The 17892-nt window shown below is 45.9% G+C and overlaps 1 protein-coding gene across 3 annotated transcripts; it reads right to left on the reverse strand.

Annotated features, from left to right (window-relative positions):
* Nucleotides 1–285: 285 nt before the first annotated feature.
* Nucleotides 286–17853, reverse strand: nfkb2 (nuclear factor of kappa light polypeptide gene enhancer in B-cells 2 (p49/p100)). Of its 3 annotated transcripts, XM_070976850.1 has the most exons (24): nt 17796–17853; nt 16543–16654; nt 13373–13409; nt 12339–12414; nt 11152–11192; nt 9729–9827; nt 9238–9389; nt 8571–8683; nt 7876–8034; nt 7106–7210; nt 6888–6976; nt 6273–6411; nt 6001–6150; nt 5389–5682; nt 5118–5259; nt 4870–4984; nt 4568–4775; nt 4286–4455; nt 4050–4152; nt 3744–3928; nt 2783–2855; nt 2311–2480; nt 2112–2223; nt 286–1791 (listed from the first exon to the last, which is right to left on the reverse strand). In XM_070976850.1, the coding sequence occupies exons 2-24, from the start codon at nt 16557–16559 to the stop codon at nt 1721–1723; spliced, it is 2820 nt and encodes a 939-aa protein (XP_070832951.1). In that variant the 5' UTR covers nt 16560–16654; nt 17796–17853; the 3' UTR covers nt 286–1720. The 3 variants fall into 3 exon arrangements, with proteins under 3 accessions (XP_070832951.1, XP_070832952.1, XP_070832954.1); XM_070976851.1 differs by lacking the exons at nt 16543–16654; nt 17796–17853 and adding an exon at nt 15250–15390; XM_070976853.1 differs by lacking the exons at nt 16543–16654; nt 17796–17853 and adding an exon at nt 13516–13658.
* Nucleotides 17854–17892: the final 39 nt, after the last annotated feature.

Below are 17892 nucleotides of genomic sequence, written 5' to 3' on the forward strand. Positions count from 1 at the left end.
GATATTTTGGAGTGAAAGCAGGTGTTAGGCCTCCTCAGAGGGGTCGAATCCACCACTTTATTTATTCTGTTCATCGTCGTCATCTGAACGACGACGACGGCTGAATTTAGTTTCTGTGAAAGTTGTTTTCTTTCGGCTTCGCTGCGGCCTGAATGTTTGCCGCTGGCTCGCCGATCGATAGCTGTACATACTGTCCACATCCTGTGAGGTTTTGGTCGTAGTGAAACACAAACATGTTTTGAAGGCTTAGAGGCAAAAATAAAAACATTTTGAAAAGAAAACTCGGAGATCTGAGTCATTTTTATTCAAACTTTCAGAAACCTCGACAGTGCAGCGATTGCGTCTCGTTAAACACTGATTAAATATTTCACTTCCAGAAGAGACACCACATGAATACACAGTATTAGTAAAAACACACACAGCCTCTACTGGATTCTACTTCGACTCGACTGATGTCGACAACATAAAGGAGTGAAACTTAAAAACACAAAGCACAACATGTCTGAAAATAACGGAAGGACAATTGATCCTCATCAATAAAACAATGTGTGTCAATGTTGTTCTGCCCGCGAATCATTTTCAATGAAGTTCAAAACAAAATTTCACTTTTCAGGAGAGATAACGTGATTTTTTTTTTTAAGAAATCTGAATTGTTATAACTTAAATCAAGTTAAGTCTTCAACAAGAAATAACATTTTTTATTTAACTGGATTATTCTCTAATTTTGATGTAAAAAGTGTTTGTCATTATTTTGTTTTCTGTCTATTATAGTTATAATTTTGGCCAAAAAAAAACACCTTTGTAGCTTTTTATGATTTTGACCTTTGATATATTTTGACAAAAAAACCCCCCCCACATTTCGACTCATTTTGACTGAAATATTTTCACTGTTTGGTCATAATTTGAATCAACACATAACTTTTACTTATATTATTTTTATTTTTGTCATTGATAACATTTAAAATCTTTGTCTTTCTGGCACCACTGGGCTTCCATAAAAAGCCTAATTTTTACTGAAAAGAAAGAGAAAAGATTTGATAAACAGAGAAACAGGTGAGTAACAGCTGAGCTCATGTAAACTCGCTCTGATGATGTCTCTGCTCACAGAGACAGGTGAGACGTGCTGCGTTCCACACCGGACACAAAATTGGAAATTCCACTTTCCTTCAAGATGTTAAAACAGATCAGCTGTTATTCAGTGTCAACAACAACACGAACCAAACATTAACAAACACATCTCAGGTCCACTTTTACTTTCTGTGATCAATCATAAAATGTTCCACAGATAAAACCTGAAATTCAAGGACTCCAGATTGTCTGTCAGACATCTCACAACCTTCAGAAATAAACTGAAATTAAAAAAAAAAAAGATGAGAAAAACAAAATATAAATTAAATAAAAATGTAACAAAGCTGAAAACTGAAAATTTTCTGAAAGAAAAGCACACTTTCATGTCTTTGATGCAGCCTCATGGTGGAATCTTTCATTTTAAACCTGAAACGTGTTCTTAAAACTAATTTTTTTAAACTTCAAAACTTTAATTTTTTTTGGTAAAACTTTATTTACACTCTTGGTGTCGGTCTGGAGCGCAGCACTCATCTCCTCTGCAGGTCAACAAATGTTAGAGTCTGGAAACGCCGACAGGCTGCAAATTCAAGTCCTGCTTCCCGCACGATGAGATGATGAAGCTGCTCCAGAGGGATGACGCTTCTCCTGCTCGTCACTGATTGGCCACAGGCGGCTCCTCTTCCTCCATTGGCTGGCTGCCAAACCCGCTGTCAACCGTGGCGTCTGATTGGACAGAAGAATGTGAATGAGGTGAGTGACGCCGCTGTTTGAATTCACTGAGCAGGTTTCACTTCTGGCGGCAAAACTTTGTTTATAGTGACATCATTTTATTTGTAGCAACATAACTTTATTAACAGTGACAGGAAACCTTGAAGTGCTCCATAATATATTTAGTGATGATCACTGTTCTTGTTATTTGGGTTTCTGGAATTTTTTCTATCTTAAAATGTGAAGTCAGACTTCCATCTGAGTCCATGATGAAACGAAAGCCACCAAACACTTGAAGGACAGTTAAACGGAGCCGCTACAGTCAGGTGTGTTACCTGTGCTGTGTTTGTCGTCTCGCAGCTCGCTGTTTCTGAGCAGTCGAACTCCTTCTGTCAAACCGAGAGACTGAAGAGCTTCGACCAGACCCTCGACCGGACCTCCACCCAGCTGGACACAAGCAGACATCAGACAGGTCAGACACTGCATGAAACATCTACAGGTGTGTTCGTGCAGGTGTGGCGGTGGGTGAGTTACCTTGTAGTGCTGCAGCAGGTGCTGGCAAGGCGTTGGACTGTCCAGGTACAGGTGAGTCAGCGTCATCATCCCCAGCTTCTCCGCCAGTTTCCTCCAGGGGACGTCTCCGACACTTAACACCTCCACCAGCCGGGACAGAGTGTCTTCATCCAGCCCCGAAGCCTCCACCTCTGTGACATCAGCACAGGTTTGCTTCACGTTACAAACGTTTGTACAACGGCTAAAAGAGTTTTTTATGTTTTTACCGTCAAGATTTCTCTGCTGAGTTTTCCTGAAATCTGACCTTTAGTTTCCAACTTTAACAGGAATTCTGTTTTTCTTCCTGTCGGCTTTACTTTGAACATTATTTATACTGTGTTTGAACTGTAGAGTTGAAGTTTATATAAAGTTTTCAGTAAGCAGCAGCAGAGGGTCCATCAGTGAGACGCTCTGCTGGCTGACCTCTGACCTGTCGGGTGACTCGATAACGAACCTTCAGAGCTGCTCGGCTTCATCTTCTTACTGCAGTGACGACAACTCTGTCTGGAGTTCAACAGGTTCCTCACCTGAGGAGAGGAGAGGAGAGGAGAGGAGAGGAGAGGAGAGGAGAGGAGAGGAGAGGAGAGGAGAGGAGGACAGGAGGAGAGAGGAGAGGAGAGGAGAGGAGAGGAGAGGAGGAGAGGAGAGGAGAGGAGGAGAGGAGAGGAGAGGAGAGGAGAGGAGAGGAGAGGAGAGGAGGACAGGAGGAGAGAGGAGAGGAGAGGAGAGGAGAGGAGGAGAGGAGAGGAGAGGAGAGGAGAGGAGGACAGGAGGAGAGAGGAGAGGAGAGGAGAGGAGAGGAGAGGAGAGGAGAGGAGAGGAGAGGAGGACAGGAGGACAGGAGGAGAGGAGAGGAGAGGAGAGGAGAGGAGGACAGGAGGACAGGAGGAGAGGAGAGGAGGAGAGCCGCTTTGAGTGGCTGCAGTTTAACACACAGCTTCGCTTTGAGCTGCACGCTAACATCGACAGGAATAACGTTTAGCATGTTCACCATCTTAGCTTAGCATGTTAGCATGCTAACAGTCCAGCTGAGGCTGATGGGAGTGCTGCAGGTGTTCGGATTGGACACATTAACATGTTGACCTGATGGTGGCGCTAGAGGTCAGTGATTTTAGAGAATTTGCCGCTTTCATCCAATTTCTCTTTTTTTATTTACATTCTGGATCTTTTTTCTGGTTTGAAGCATCTGACTTCATATCAAACTGTCAGGATGAATTCTCTGCGTCGCAGCTTTGACGGGAAATTGTCTAATTTTTCAGCTCGTCTAATTTGACTCGTGACTCTGCTGGACGTATCTTCTCGTCCATTATGCTAATGATTACAGTCCCGCTCAGTTCCATTAAATCAGTTTAATCCTCTTTGTGCTTGATCGCATTCTGTCCCGTGCTTTTATTTTGAAGGGATAACTCAGTTACCTTTTGGCACTTAGCGAGGTCCAGGGGGGTGTGTCCTCCTGCATGTCTCTTGCGAGGGTTGATTGGTTGCGAGGCGGCCTCTCGCTCTTTGACCTCCTCTCTGATTGGTTCATCTTCGTCCTGTTCTTCATCTGAAGAGGAGCTGAAGAAGAGCGGCTCGTCGTTCTCCATGTTCTTATCAGCACCTGCAGAACAGCTTTTCATTAGTCACTCAGGTGAGTTTATGTCTTAATTGTTGTAAACAGATGTTTTCGTGTTGCTCTGTCACTTCCTGCCCTCCACCTATCAGACTTCAGCGTGTTTCACCTGCAGCGACGAGCATCGAGCAGAGAGTCGGCGAGCCCAGGCTGGCCGCCAGGTGCAGAGGCGTGTTTCCTCCAAACGTGCACGCGTTAACATCCGCCTTCAGCTGTAAACAACGCAGAGCGAATGACTGTGATGTCACTGATGACTCGCTGTACAGGTGTGTGTGTGTGTGTGTGTGTGTGTGTGTGTGTGTGTGTGTGTGTGTGTGTGTGTGTGTGTGTGTGAGAGAGACATACCTCAGTGATGAGAGTGCAGGCCACCTTGAACAGGTTTTCTCTGACAGCCAGGTGGAGGGCCGTGTTTCCACTCTTCTGCTCAGGTGCGTTGATTTTGGCTCCTCCCTCCACCAGCAGACGGAGGCAGCGCTCGCCGTCCCTCCTCACCGCCAGGTGGAGAGGATGAAGGCCTGACAGAGAAATACAGGAAATACAGGTAACCACATGAGACATCGTAACACGCGCCTGCGAGCTCTTTGTCGATACCTGGATCTTTAAACAGATTTATGTGGACTCTCTCACCGTGGTAGTCAGGGGTGTTGACCAGGTGCGCGTGGCGTTCTCCCAGGTGAGCCAGCAGGGGGCGGAGTGTGGTGCTGTCTCCGGCCAGCGCTGCCAGGTGGATGGGACTGCGGCCGTCTTTGTCCAGCAGACTGGGATCGGCTCCTGCCCTCAGCAACACCTCCACCACCTTCACCTGCCGGGTGATCACCGCCAGGTGGAGAGGAGTCTGCAGGAGGAGGTGCAGGAGGTGGTCAGGTGAGATGGTTTTATAGCTACCTGGGACATTAGATACCTGTGACAAGCAGTTAGCGAGTAGCTACCTGTGAGAGGTGGTTGGCTGTGTTGAGGATGTTTAGCTGCTGGCTGTTGAGCAGAGTGTGGATCAGTTGCTGGATCACACCTGTCTGCTGGTGGATGATGGCCAGGTGCAAAGGACTGTGGGAAAACAAAAACCACAGAATTACACTTCGAGATGATAAAAGCCGCGACACGAAGAATCAAATTCGTGTTTTTGATCTCGGCCAGCTTGGAGGAGAAGAAGTAATACATTAAGTGAAAAAAAACTCACGTGTCTCCGTTGCCGTCCTGGACGCCACAGAGGTGTCTCTGAACTGCCAGAAGGACCCGGGCGTCCCCGGTGCTGCAGTACTGCAGCAGGGCGGCGGCCGTCTGTCGGGCGCTCTGAGAGGCTCGGTTGTGGAGCACAGCGGCTGAAACACACAAAGCAGAGCAGGACTTTCTAAGAGACCAGAGACCTCGAAGACGAGAAGGACACCGTGGACACGGTGGAGGACAACACAGAGACGTCCACACCAATTTAACTTCCTGCAGCGTCTTACCGATCTGAAACAGCTGCTGTTGTAGTGGTGAGCCAGTCTGTCCTGTTGTCTGTCCTCCAGTCTGTCCTGTTGTCTGTCCTCCAGTCTGTCCTGTTGTCTGTCCTCCAGTCTGTCCTCCAGCCTGTCCTCCTGCCTGTCCGTCTGGCAGTTGCTGGGTAGCCTCGCTCTGAGGGGCGGAGCCTGACATCTGAGCCCCTCCCCCTCCGCTGAAGCCTGTGAAGCCTCCGGTGAAGAACACGCCTCCTCCTGCGCCTCCTGCTCCTCCTCCGTTCATCTGCTGGTTGAACTGGAATCCTGCACGTGAAACAGAGTCCACAGTGAACTCCAGTCTGCGCGTCTCCTCTTCTTCATCTTCAGCGAATCAGACTAACGTGTTGTTGATCACATGCGCGTCAGATGCTCGGATCTCCAGCGCAGCTCGTGGTGTTTGCTGACGAGGCGTTTCTAAAATAACTCGTTAACAATAATTCTTCACTTTCCCTGAAACTTTCAGAATGTTTCGCTGAACTTTACTCGAAATAAACTAGAATCTTCATAATCTGTGTGACAGAAACCAACAACACACAAAGAGGACGATTCTTGTTGGTGATGATAGAAATCCCCACTCCTCACCTCCTCCTCCAGCTCCTCCTCCAAATCCCCCGGCTCCTCCACCTCTTCCTCCTCCTCCTCCTCCTCCTCCTCCTCCTCCTCCTCCTCCTCCTCTCCAGGGGTCATAGTGAGGCAGCGGCTTCTGCTTCTTCCTGAGCACCTCCTCTTTGTCTGAAACAGAGCAGAGGAGGAGACCACGATGACCATGAACCTCAGAAATGGACACTTCCTGTCAGCGTTTGGCCTCACTGACTGCTGAGTGAACGCGGTGCAGTCGGCGGGCGGTGGCTGACCTTGGACCTGCGGGATGTAGGTGAACTGTTTGGGGTCGCTGCTGTCGCCGGCCTTCTTCCTCTTCAGCTGCAGGAAGACGGTGATGGGCCGCTCGATCTCCGTGCTGTGATAGGGCGGCGTTTTGAACACGATGGCGTACTGAGGAGAGAGGAGAAACAGTCACTTCCTGAAGGCAGCACGACCAATCAGAATGAACTTCAACGCCTGGATTAAATCACAGTTTTCTATCTGATTCTTTCTGTTGATGTTTGTTCCAAAGATCAATGTCAGCTTCAAACTCTGACTAAACGACCTGAACCAATCCACTTCCTCGCGTTTTAAAGAGCTGCAGTCTGAAGGAGCAGCTCTGATAAAAGCTCCTAAATGGACCTTTAATTAAATTCTTCTTGGTCTTTAAACTCAGTTTAGATTCTTAATTCAGTCTTGGTTTAAATTCATCTCTGCTGCTTCTGAATCGTAGTTTAACGTTCAGCCTTTAAGGCTACATTGTGGGAACCTGCACTTTGTCCCCACAAGTACAGCGAGTCCCCACAGTGTGACTGTGTGAACACATTTATGTCCCCACAATGAGAGTAATACATACCTACACACACACACACACACACACAGCGTACCTGTTTGTGAACGTCGGTGGGTGAGAAGTCCCCGAACGCCTCCCAGCCTCCTTCGTCATCCTCCTCATAAAACCGGATCTCGATGTCATCTGTAACATGCAGCACAGATGCATGATGGGATACCTCTCCACTTATCAGATAGAGATATTTAATAGGAATAAATCTTCCACTTCATCATCTCTGAAGCTTTCAGACTTCCACCGCTGAAATGCCGTCACCTTTCTGGACTTTGTCGCAGAGCAGGAAGATCTCGTCTCCTCCGAGCACCGAGCCGCACGTCTTATCCATCCGAGAGATCTTCAGGTTGGAGGCGTTCGGCGATTCTGCAGCGCAAACACAAACAGCTGATCACCGACTGGTTATCTGAGCGTCCGAACGCCTCATTCAGTGTTGATCTATGACTTCACAGTCTGGGCTTTGGCACGCTTTGTGTTTTTGCTGCTAGGCGGCTAGCTACAAGGACCAGAGGGGGAAAGCTAACACACAGTACAAAACAGAAAATATTTAAAAAATATCGCGACGACAAATTTTCACTTTTTAAAGTCACAAGCTTCTCGTTTTGTCGGATAAAAGCTGCAAAAACCTTCAGATATTCACAAACGAAACGCAGCAGCTGGAATAAAAACATCGTCTTCACTGAACTGAACAGGTCGACACGAAGTCAGCAGGGTCGTCAATCCGAAGACTTAAGAAATAAAATCTGTGGGATGAACTTTGAAGCTGGTGGTGCTCGACTACGACAACAAAGATACTGACAACAAAGATGGCCGCCATAAACAACGCGTGCTTCTTACTTTCAAAGCAGAAGCCTGATGACTGACAGACTCACTTAAAGATATTAGTGAGAACAAACGTGACTTTGGATTCCCGGCAGCTTCCTGTTCGTCTTCATACGTGACCTCATAGCAGTTAGCCAAACGAAGCCGCTAGCTTTGACACCGGGAGCTTAAAACAGTAAAGCCTTCGTCAGGAAAACGTCAGGACTCACTGCTGTCGTAGATGGGGTTGGACACGACGGGTTTCAGCGCTCTGGTGAATCCTCCGTTGCTGTCCTGCAGGTAGGCGGTGAACTTCAACCTGACGATGTTCAGGTCCATCACCTTCCCCAGCTCCTTGGCCTCCTTCAGGATGGAGTTTTCCTCCGAATCTGAGGGGGGACAGACAGCAGGACGTCAAACCTGGACAGTCTGGGAGTTTATTTGACACTTTTAGCTCCTCTGGTCTCATAAAGAACCAAAACAGACAAAAACATAAAATCCCAAAGAAGCGATTAATTTTAACTAAAAACAAATTAACATCTAAAAAAAAAAAAGACGACATGTTGCTGCGACTTCCAGGTGAAATTATCCAAAACATACGATCAATATGAACCTTAAAATAACTGATAACAACCACGACGGCTCATTTAAGCTGAAAGAAACATGAAGAAGAAATGAAAGTAAAACTCTGCAGGAGGACGCTGCCGAAGGATTCAGGCTGTACGGAAGCCCGGAGGAGTCAAACAAACAGACGACATAAAAACACTCATGATGAGTCACGTGACCGAAGGATGAGCGTGAATTATCATTTTAAAATGTAAAAACATTTGATTATCGACAGAATGAGACATGACATCAAAACGTTAAATTACATCCTGATTCTGAGTGAAGACGCCAAAACGTTCGTCAGGTGAGCCGAGCTTACCTGTCAGGTGACAGTGAGCACCTTTCTGCTTCTTCCTCTCTTCTCTCAGCCTGCGGCTCAAAACCTCCACCACACCTTTCTTGGTCACGTGGAGGATCCCCAGGTTACTGAAGCTACAGGAAGTGACATCACCAGTGTTACTGACACTACAGGAAGTGACATCACCAGTCAGCACTCATCATTTGTGTGTTTTCTATTTCTTTGACTTAATTCTGCCTTATTTACTCACAAATATACTTTGTTTTAGATCACACTGAGAGGAAAGAAGTGTTTGTGTTTTTTAATAATAATAATATAATATTTTTAAGCAGCGTTCGATGAAAACGTGCAGATTTTTCCGTCGTGTTGTAACAACAGCTCGCTCATCTGTTCCCTTCTGATATTTCGTAAAGTCAAAGTTTCACGTCTTTCAGAAAATTCCCCTGAAGGTTTGAATTACTCTCATATTTCTTGTTACGGCTGCAGTGTGATATCATAACCTTTTATTTCACCATCGTCATGGTCGTAAATTCTCTTCTCTGGACTTTTAACTGTTGATGAAACATCAAACTGTTTCCTGAAGCTGAAGCTAAAGGAAAGTTCAGACTTCCTCCTCTGACTTTCCTGAATCTGCCTGACGTTCAGTCTAAGTGTCGGCGAAAACGCAGCGATGTGATTGGATACTGACGAGGCGGTGAGGTCGTTGGGGCCGACGTCCAGCATGCAGGTTCCATTCTCGGTGCAGTGACGTCCGACCAGACTGTGAGCGTGGACGCGAGGGGGGTCAGAGTGGGTGACCAGCTGGACCTCCACCCGGGCGTGACCCACGTAGTTACTGATCTGAGAGCGAGAGAAAACATCTGGTGATCACCCGCTGCAGTACAAGTACTACTATCACAGTACAAATACTCAGTCCAGCAGCAGCAGACACAAAGAAAAGTCAACATGTCCAATTAACTCGACTAAAACAGGTTTTCTCTTCAAACTGTGACACAAATGACTGTGAAGTGGACATTAAAATGTGAGCACCGTGTCATCTGAACACTGATTATTTCCCATGATGCTTTGGGTGAAGAAGGCTCCCAGTCGAACCTGATGTGACATTATGAGCTGAAACTTTCAGTTAGCTGAACATGAGCGCAGCAGCGGCTCAGGTGTCGACGCACGCGACAAACCCACCTTCACGGTCGGGTACGTCCTCCGGTTCTTCTCGCTGGAGGCCCCTGGGAGCCCGCCGTGGGACGGACCCTCGCACTCATAACGGAAACGAAAGCCCCTCTGAGGACACACAAACACACACTTTACTGAGCAGCCGACAGCTGAGACGTAATCCAAATACCTCACGACTGTAATCGATTAATTTTCTTGATTATGGATTAAAACGTGTTTGTCTGTCCCGTCTCTGCTCGGATCAGTGCTTAAGAGGACAGACAGACAGACAGACAGACAGACAGACAGACAGACAGACAGACAGACAGACAGACAGACAGACAGACAGACAGACAGGTCCACGCTGATCTGAGATCTGCTCCTCAAACAGTGAACTTGGCCTCTGCTTCACAGGCTGAATGAAGGAAATCAGTTTTTTTAATTATTACTGGGTGTTTCATTCCTTTTATTTTTGCGTTTATTTTTCTTTTTTGCCTCCTGAAACGTCCTGTCCTCTGCGTCTGTCTCGCCCTTCCTGCTGGTCTGACTCTTCAGGCTGCAGCGTCCGTTTGTCTTTGTTCACCCTCTGATTGCGTCAACCTGCTTCTTCTTTTCTCTTGGCAGCACAGCTGATTTGCATACAGCCAGAGGACTCGCCGCCTCTGTGGTCACATGACCTTTAGCTGCAGAAACTCCCTGCCGGCCCGCTGCCGTGTTGTTCTGACTGCTGGGAAAACCCTGGATGACAGGAAGTGACTGCTGCAGTAACACGTGGATCCACCTGATGACCTGGTGATTTCAGGTGAATTCAGGTGAACTCATCTGTTCTTTTTCTTTCTAAATCTGATTCCTAAAACAAAACACTGTCCCTCATTATATTTCCATAATCATTCATATATTTACATCACATTATACTATTTATATCACATCACACACAGTCAAAGGTTTGCTTTAGTTTTTAATGTCATTTCTCTTCTTTTTACTCATTTTTTATTCACTCCTTTGTTCTTTACCTCTTTTTCTTACTTCTCTCAGTCTGCTGAAACGTGTGAATTCCCCTTTGGTGTCAATAAAGTTTTATCTCATCGTTAATCTAAACTGTCATCCTTCATCTATCGCCTTCTGTTTGGTTTCAAAGCTGATCAAAACGAGGGCGTATTCAATGGAAATGATCCATAATCCAGCAGAAGGTCTTTCTAAAGGAGAAACGAACCGTTTTCCAGCATAAAGACGCAGTTTGAACTTTGAACTTTTACTTTCTGAATGAGCTGTTGTCTTAAAGGACGACCGGATGTCTGAATTTATGATCCTGTGCTGTAAATTTTACAGCAGCTTCCCATCGAGCGCAGGAAAAGAACATTACCCACAGTGCACCGGGACAGGCGACAGGTGGGTGATGTTGTGCTAATGTGGCGTGCAGCAGAGACGACAGGAAGTGAAATTTGGCTCTCACCTGTTTGGGCTCCTCGATGATCTGAATGTACGGACCGTGAGCTGAAACAGAGCAGAGTTCAGTTAAAGAAATGAGTTCACGCTGACGGAGGCTTCTGGATTTCACCGTCCGCTCTCACTGCGCCACCAGCGACACGCCGCTTCACGCCTGGCGAGGACGCAGATTCAGGTGTTTCCCCTGTTCCCCTAGCTGTAATGTCCCAGGTACAGTTTGTGGACAGACGGGGTTTCTTGTAACAGAGAATACAGAACTACAGAGTTCAGGTCGGGGGGTGCTGTGGTTTTGGAGAAAAGGCTCAGAAATGTCCCAGACCTCATTTCCAGGTTTGAATTCAAAGTTTCATTGAAAAGGTTCCAGGTATCAGGACTGTGAACTGAACCGTTCCACTAAAAAGGCCCAAAGGATCACTCAGGATAAGGTTCTAGAAACACTGGACAAAGGTTTTGAGATGTCTAAAAGAGGTTCTAGAAAGACAGAACCTCCTCTGGAGTAAGTTAGAAAAGGTTCTTGCAGACTCCAGATTTCTGAGTCTGGGAGGTTCTAAGATGCCTCAGCGCTTGTCTCCAGGTAAGGACACAGTCCCACCTTCCCACCTGATGGGAAGCTGCAGATGTTCATCAGACACTCACAAGGATCTACAAGGTTCACACTAATGTTCCAGAGTTCCTCCTGAGAACAGTCCCTGTTCCTGATGAGCTATTACCAGAGTACTGCGTCCAGGTACAAGAGTCCAAATGTTTTCTTTGGAGAATTTTAAGAAGCTGTTGGCCTCAACAAGCTCACCTGGTGGTTTACCTGGTTTACCTGGAGGTCCTGGACAGGCTGAACTCGTGTTTCCAGGTGTGAACTGTCGCTCTAAGTTTACGTCCCTGCAGGTAAATGTCCTCTGATGCAGTTTGCTTCTCTTAATGGAAACTTTACTGCTGATGATTCTCTAATCTTGCACGAACAGTTAATTATAGACGAGCTCCTCGTTTGTGTATTTTCTGACCAATCGTCATCAATAATGTTTTTTTTTTCAGGAGTAGTACTCAGAAGTACTGACGCCGTGTGGGTACAGATACAAGTATCACCCGTTTGACTCAAGCCTGGAAAATTACGCTGAATATATTTATCACATAATTATCAAACATTTGTTTAATCAACATGAGGCATAAACTGTCATGACTCCACACCTGTCGGCGTACCTGTCTCAGGTATGTAGGGCTCAGTCTTTATGTCCACTGGAGGAATGTAGTCGTACTGCATCAAGTTCATCTGCAGCTGAGGAAGAAAAAACTTTTTCAACATCTAAAACTACAGCAGAACACAGTCAATCAATCAATCAATCAATCAATATCTCCAGAGTCTCGCCCTGCACTCCTGAAACTGTGCTCATATGAGGCCGTCGTCACTGGAGACTCCACACTCTATGAGTCGTCACTATGACAGATCTGTGGTATCAGGTATCAATATGATTGGCTGATTGATCGGTCAGGTGATTACATGAATCATTTCTTCAGTACAAAAATTCCCAAATGTGATGCAGAGAGTGTGATGCTGCTTCTCTAATGACTGTGAATCTCTTTGGTTTTGGGGCAGTTTGTCAGATTTCACACTTTTTCATGAGTTTCTGGTTGAATATAAATGAAATCGAGTAAAAATCGTCTGTGTGAAAAGTGTTCAACAGCCGCTCGAGTTCAGATTCAAAGCAGGAAACTGAGAGTCAGCGTGGCCTCATGCAAATCACCTCTGATCTTCACTCCGCGGCGCAAAGTGGGAATTTTTATTTATTTTGGGCTAAAAGACGACAGCAGACTTCGTTTGAAATACAGCAAAGATTAAAATTCACTGTTCTTCCTGTTTGTGTCCGATGTTTTCTGCTTTCTGCTCAAAAAGAATTTCTTTTCTTCACGTTTACTAACTGAAATCTGTCCTGCAGGATTGTTCAACCGCAGGTTTTTAATCTAAGCTTTATTAACAAAGTAACAGGAAACAGACAAACGACATTCAAACAGCTTCACAAACGATCTGAAATCATTCACGAGGCGATGACACTGCTGCTCATGTCACCCATCTTGTTATGTAGAAATCATTTCTCAGGCACAGAAAGTCTTTTTGACCCTTCCTTGAGCCCATAAACAGGAAACACTATGTTCACCAAAGTCATCGATTGGCTGAAAAGGTCATTAATTATCAGTTCAGACGTTCAGAATGAAGATTTGAAAAGAAAAGGACTCACATCATTTTCGTAGACCATGAACTGAGCTTCAGTCATCCTGCAGCACAAACAAACAAACAAACAGTTAGAGTTCACGCGCACGCACATACACACACACACACACACACACAGGGAGCGCATGTGTGTAGCAAACATCATCTGACCTGAGTCACTTTAAACCCCCTCGTCTGTCGCTGCTGAAGAGTAAAAGTCCCAAAACGACAAAGCAGGAAAAAAAATAACGAGTCAAAGTGAAGAACAGAATAAAACCTGCAGAGTTTCACTTTCACATGAGCGACGAGAGAGCCTCGAACGCAGCACACCTCTCTCTCTCTCTCCCTCTCTCTGTCTCTCTCTCTCTCTCTCTCCCTCTCTCTGTCTCTCTCTCTCTGTCTCTCTCTCTCTGTCTCTCTCTGTGTGTCTGTGTTGTTCTACCCCCCTGTTCACCCCCCCTCCTCTGTCTGTTTTCAGTCACTTCCTGGAAGTGGCCGAGCTGAGGAAAACCCCCAGAATTCCAGATCAGCCCCAAGGGGGGCGGGGCCGCCGCTGATGATGTCACACTGCTGCTGCTGATAACACTCTGAGAAGAAAAGGTTCTCTGACGGGAACCCGAGAACCGATCCTCAAAGACCAGAGAGGAACACAGCGAGAAAGAAAAGAGGTTTGTCCTGCAGCGCTCTGTTCTTAATGTCAGTGAGATCGAAGACATCTCCCAGTACTCCCAGTAACACCACCATCAGAACCACCAACACCAGCAATATTCTGAGCAGGAAACAAATAAACTCTGGAAACTTTCTTAAATGAAAAGTTTGAAATTCTGCACACTGTCCTGCTGAATATGGTGCATATTCACACTGTGCAGTAAATATGAAGCTACAGCTAGCAGCTAGTTAGCTTAGCTTAGCATAAAGACTGGAAACAACAGCTCACCTGGCTCAGTCCAGAGGAAACAAATCCAGCAGCACATGTAGAGCTGATTAACAAGGATGATTTTTTATACAGAAAACTTTAACAATCATTTTAATACTGAACATTTTAACATAATAAACTTCGTAAACGCGGTTCAGACGTTCGTGCTCCCCTCAGGATGAACTCTAATAACTTAATGGATCCTCTGACTCTTCCTCTCACGCCATCATCAGCTCAACATGTTAATAATTTGGTTTATGACCAAACACCTGCAGAACCAATGACAAACAGCCTCAGCTGGATCTTATGCTAATACTGCTAATTAGCTAATGTTAGCATGCTAACACATTGAGCTAAGACAGCAAATATGGTAAACATTATACATGCAAAGCAACAGCATGTTATCATTGTCATTGTGAGCATGTTAGCATGCTGGTGTTAGCATTCTGATCCACTTTTTGCACAAGGGTTTAGCCTCTGGGGACAACGGATGACAGATGTCCACACCTCCATTTCTGAGCACCTCTCACTGTTTACAGTCCTGTAAAGTGTTATACGTGTTTTTAAAAAGCTAATACAAAGCTAAATCGTCGTCTCCATGCAGACTGTTTACCTGTATGCCTGCTCAAACACGATTGGTCAATACTTCTCAGACCACAAACGGAAACCAGAAGTCTTCCTAAACCTAACAAACAAATGGACTCCATGTTTCTTCTTCTGCTCCAGAAACAATAATTTCAGTTTTGTCTTTGTCCAATCAGTGATCAGTTCAGTGCACCTGCTCGGTGAAGCGTGTGAACAGGTGACACAGTTCTGTAAATGTGTGTGTCGTCTACATCTGGGATTATTTTACAGACGACAAACTGTTCGACTGAAAACATTCATGAAATGAAAAACCGTAACTTGTACTGACGACAGTATGTGAAGCTGAAAAGGAGGACCGCAGGAGAACTGCAGGACGGAGCCGTGAATAAATGCAGCAAACAAACCTGAAGTTTCATGTTCTGACCTCCAGCCGCTCTTCACTTCCTCTTTGCTCGTCTTTCTGTCTTTTTGGTGCTTTCTGCTTCTTTGGTTTGACTTCCTGTCTCTCCTCAACTCAACAACATCAGAAAATACGCCTCACTGCAGAATCTGACTCAGATCTGATCTGAGTCGTCGGGTTCAACAGAGTCCCCCAGCGGAGGGACGGCCCCCTTGATGCCAGCGGCCAATCGGGTCTCAGCAGAAAGTCTTCATTAGCATAAATCTACAGCAGGTACGGTGAGAGCAAGGCGGTCAGAGGAGAGAAAACCCGAGGGGGAAGTTTGCTTTGGGGTATTTCTGTGCGACCTCTGACCTCTGCAGGAATCCACTGAGGTGATTTCACTGCTGTTTCTCTGAAATATGTTTCTCTTCACCTGATGAAACATTTCTTCATCTTACTGTCCTCGTCTGCCACGAACTCCCCACACACCTGGTCATATGAGCTGCTCTGCAACAGCAGCGTGCACTGATGTGAGCTCTGTCTGTTAAATAAACCAATTCAATATGGAAATAAGTCGGCCCGCTCAGCCCTGAAGTGCTGAAAAAAACTGAAGGTCTGTGAACGCATCAACAGCCACAAGTTAAAGCAGGAGTTGACAACGTCTGAGGATCAATCATCTGAAAAACGCTCTGCCATTAAAACTCTCCCTGCAACAGATCTTCCACGATGTCATCGTCATCATGAAGCAGAGCATCATCTGCGTATGTGGCGTGATGAAGAGCTGGAGGTTAAAGTCCTCTCAGCCGCGATGAAGACGCTGAACTGACCTGAAACTTTCTGTTTAAGTTGAACAGCTTCTAGAATTTTTTAACATAAGGGACTAAACAGACGTTAAACGGTAACGAGACAGCAGGCAGAGTGTCTCTGACCTCTGTGATTGGCTGTGCTCACAAGTTTTACGCCTGTAGCCACACCCACGAGTGATGTCACAGTGCACTGGAGTACACCTACACATCACTGCTGCACGGTCACAGGTAAACGCTGGACGTCCAGTGTTCCTGGTTCACTCAGCTGATGTGTCACAGTGTCACTCATCTACAGCCTAACAAACAAACAGATCCAGATCAGACCGTCACCTCAGGGACGTCTCCGTATGTCCAACTATTCACGCTCCCTGAGAGGACGTGGAAGAGACAGGTAGCTAGAAACAAACCAGCCAATCAAATGCAAGCTCACATCACAACAAACCATGTCAGCAGAGCTCAGTTTCCACAGCCTCTGATCTCTCCTCCGTCAACACAGAAACACAACGTACCTGAGAGCTCCGGCCATGACTCAGCACAAACACCGACGAGGAGGATGAAGGCGATGAAGGTCAGCTCCCTGCAGGAGGAGGCTCTTCTCTTCTTCCCCCTTCCGGGATTTTCCTGCAGACACCGAATCAGGAGTTAATCACCACTGAGTGTGTGTGTGTGTGTCTGTGTGTGTGTGTGTTCTAGTCATATCTAAATACATCAGTGGGAATTTCCACTCCTCCTCCTCCTCCTCGCTGATTATTTGGGGACAATCCTTAATTTCCAACCAGACTGAACAAACAACAAACTGCTGTCAGTTAAAGGAACAGTCCAACGTCTTCCTCTGGTTAGCCTAGCTTAGCACAAACACTGGAAGCGGGGGGAAAACTGTCTAGCTCCATCAAAGGAGAAAAATGCACCTCCAACAGTCAGTCTCATGGTCTTCATCATCATCATCATCTCCTGCCAACTGCATCACCTTCATCTGATGATGAAGACCATGAGGAGCTGAAAGCTGAAGGCTGATCTGAGCTCAGATCGCTTCATCTAACGAATGTTTTTAAGGTCAGAAATGAAACACATCAGGCTGATTGTTGAAGTAATTCTGATTTCCGTTTTGTTAGTTCAGACTGTTTAAAGCTCAGATGAGCCACAGACAGCTGCAGACCGTCTGTGACCCGTCAGTTAACCAGGAAAGTCTATCTGCACATGAAAACCAGAGAATTAACAGAAAGATTCAGGGGAAAATTTCTGAAGGAATGAAACTAAAACAGGACAGAAAACCTGGAAAAACGCGACATCTCAGCTGAGATGTGGCAGCAGCGTCAGTAATTTTCCTCTCAGTTACACAATGTGATCAAACAGCAGCACAGACACTGATCTCAGGTCAGTTCTGTCGGTTCTGTCTGTCATCTGCATGTCAGACTCAGGTTCAGATTTAACAGCCACACACATCAACCGTCGGTCCTTCATCACTGGTTCAATCACCACTGAATGAAAAGTTTCAGGTTAAATTTACTGAAAATTTCAGACGTGTGAAGTTAAAGTTCTTCATCTGACAAGAAGAGAAACGTGAGGAAGAGGAGAAAAACTGTCTCTTGCTTTCCTCTTCGGGATCAAATTCAGTCACTTTTCAGGGAAAAATGTCCGATTTGAAGTCGCGATTGAGATTTTTTCAGTGTCTGCAGCTGATCGATTATTGATGAGTTATTGATCAGCAGCTCTTCACTTTGTTCAAACAAGGTGAAATAAAGAGTTAAAAGGTGAGTTTTACCTGTCTGCTGCGGTCTGTCTGTCCGTTTCCCGAAAAACACAAAACTCGACTGGTCTGAGCGTCAGAACAGCGTCAATGAACCTGAGACAACTTCCTG

This window comes from Chaetodon trifascialis, chromosome 13, assembly GCF_039877785.1.
Source record: "Chaetodon trifascialis isolate fChaTrf1 chromosome 13, fChaTrf1.hap1, whole genome shotgun sequence".
Lineage (NCBI taxonomy): Eukaryota > Metazoa > Chordata > Actinopteri > Chaetodontiformes > Chaetodontidae > Chaetodon > Chaetodon trifascialis.

Bases quoted from the DNA above. Each gene is read 5' to 3' on its own strand.
- nfkb2 (XM_070976850.1), bottom strand. The intron at 5,683-6,000 runs GTGAGGAGTGGG...TTTCACGTGCAG, and splicing joins AGGAGGAGCTGGAGGAGGAG to GATTCCAGTTCAACCAGCAG. The intron at 1,792-2,111 runs GTAACACACCTG...CTGTCCAATCAG, and splicing joins AGACGACAAACACAGCACAG to ACGCCACGGTTGACAGCGGG.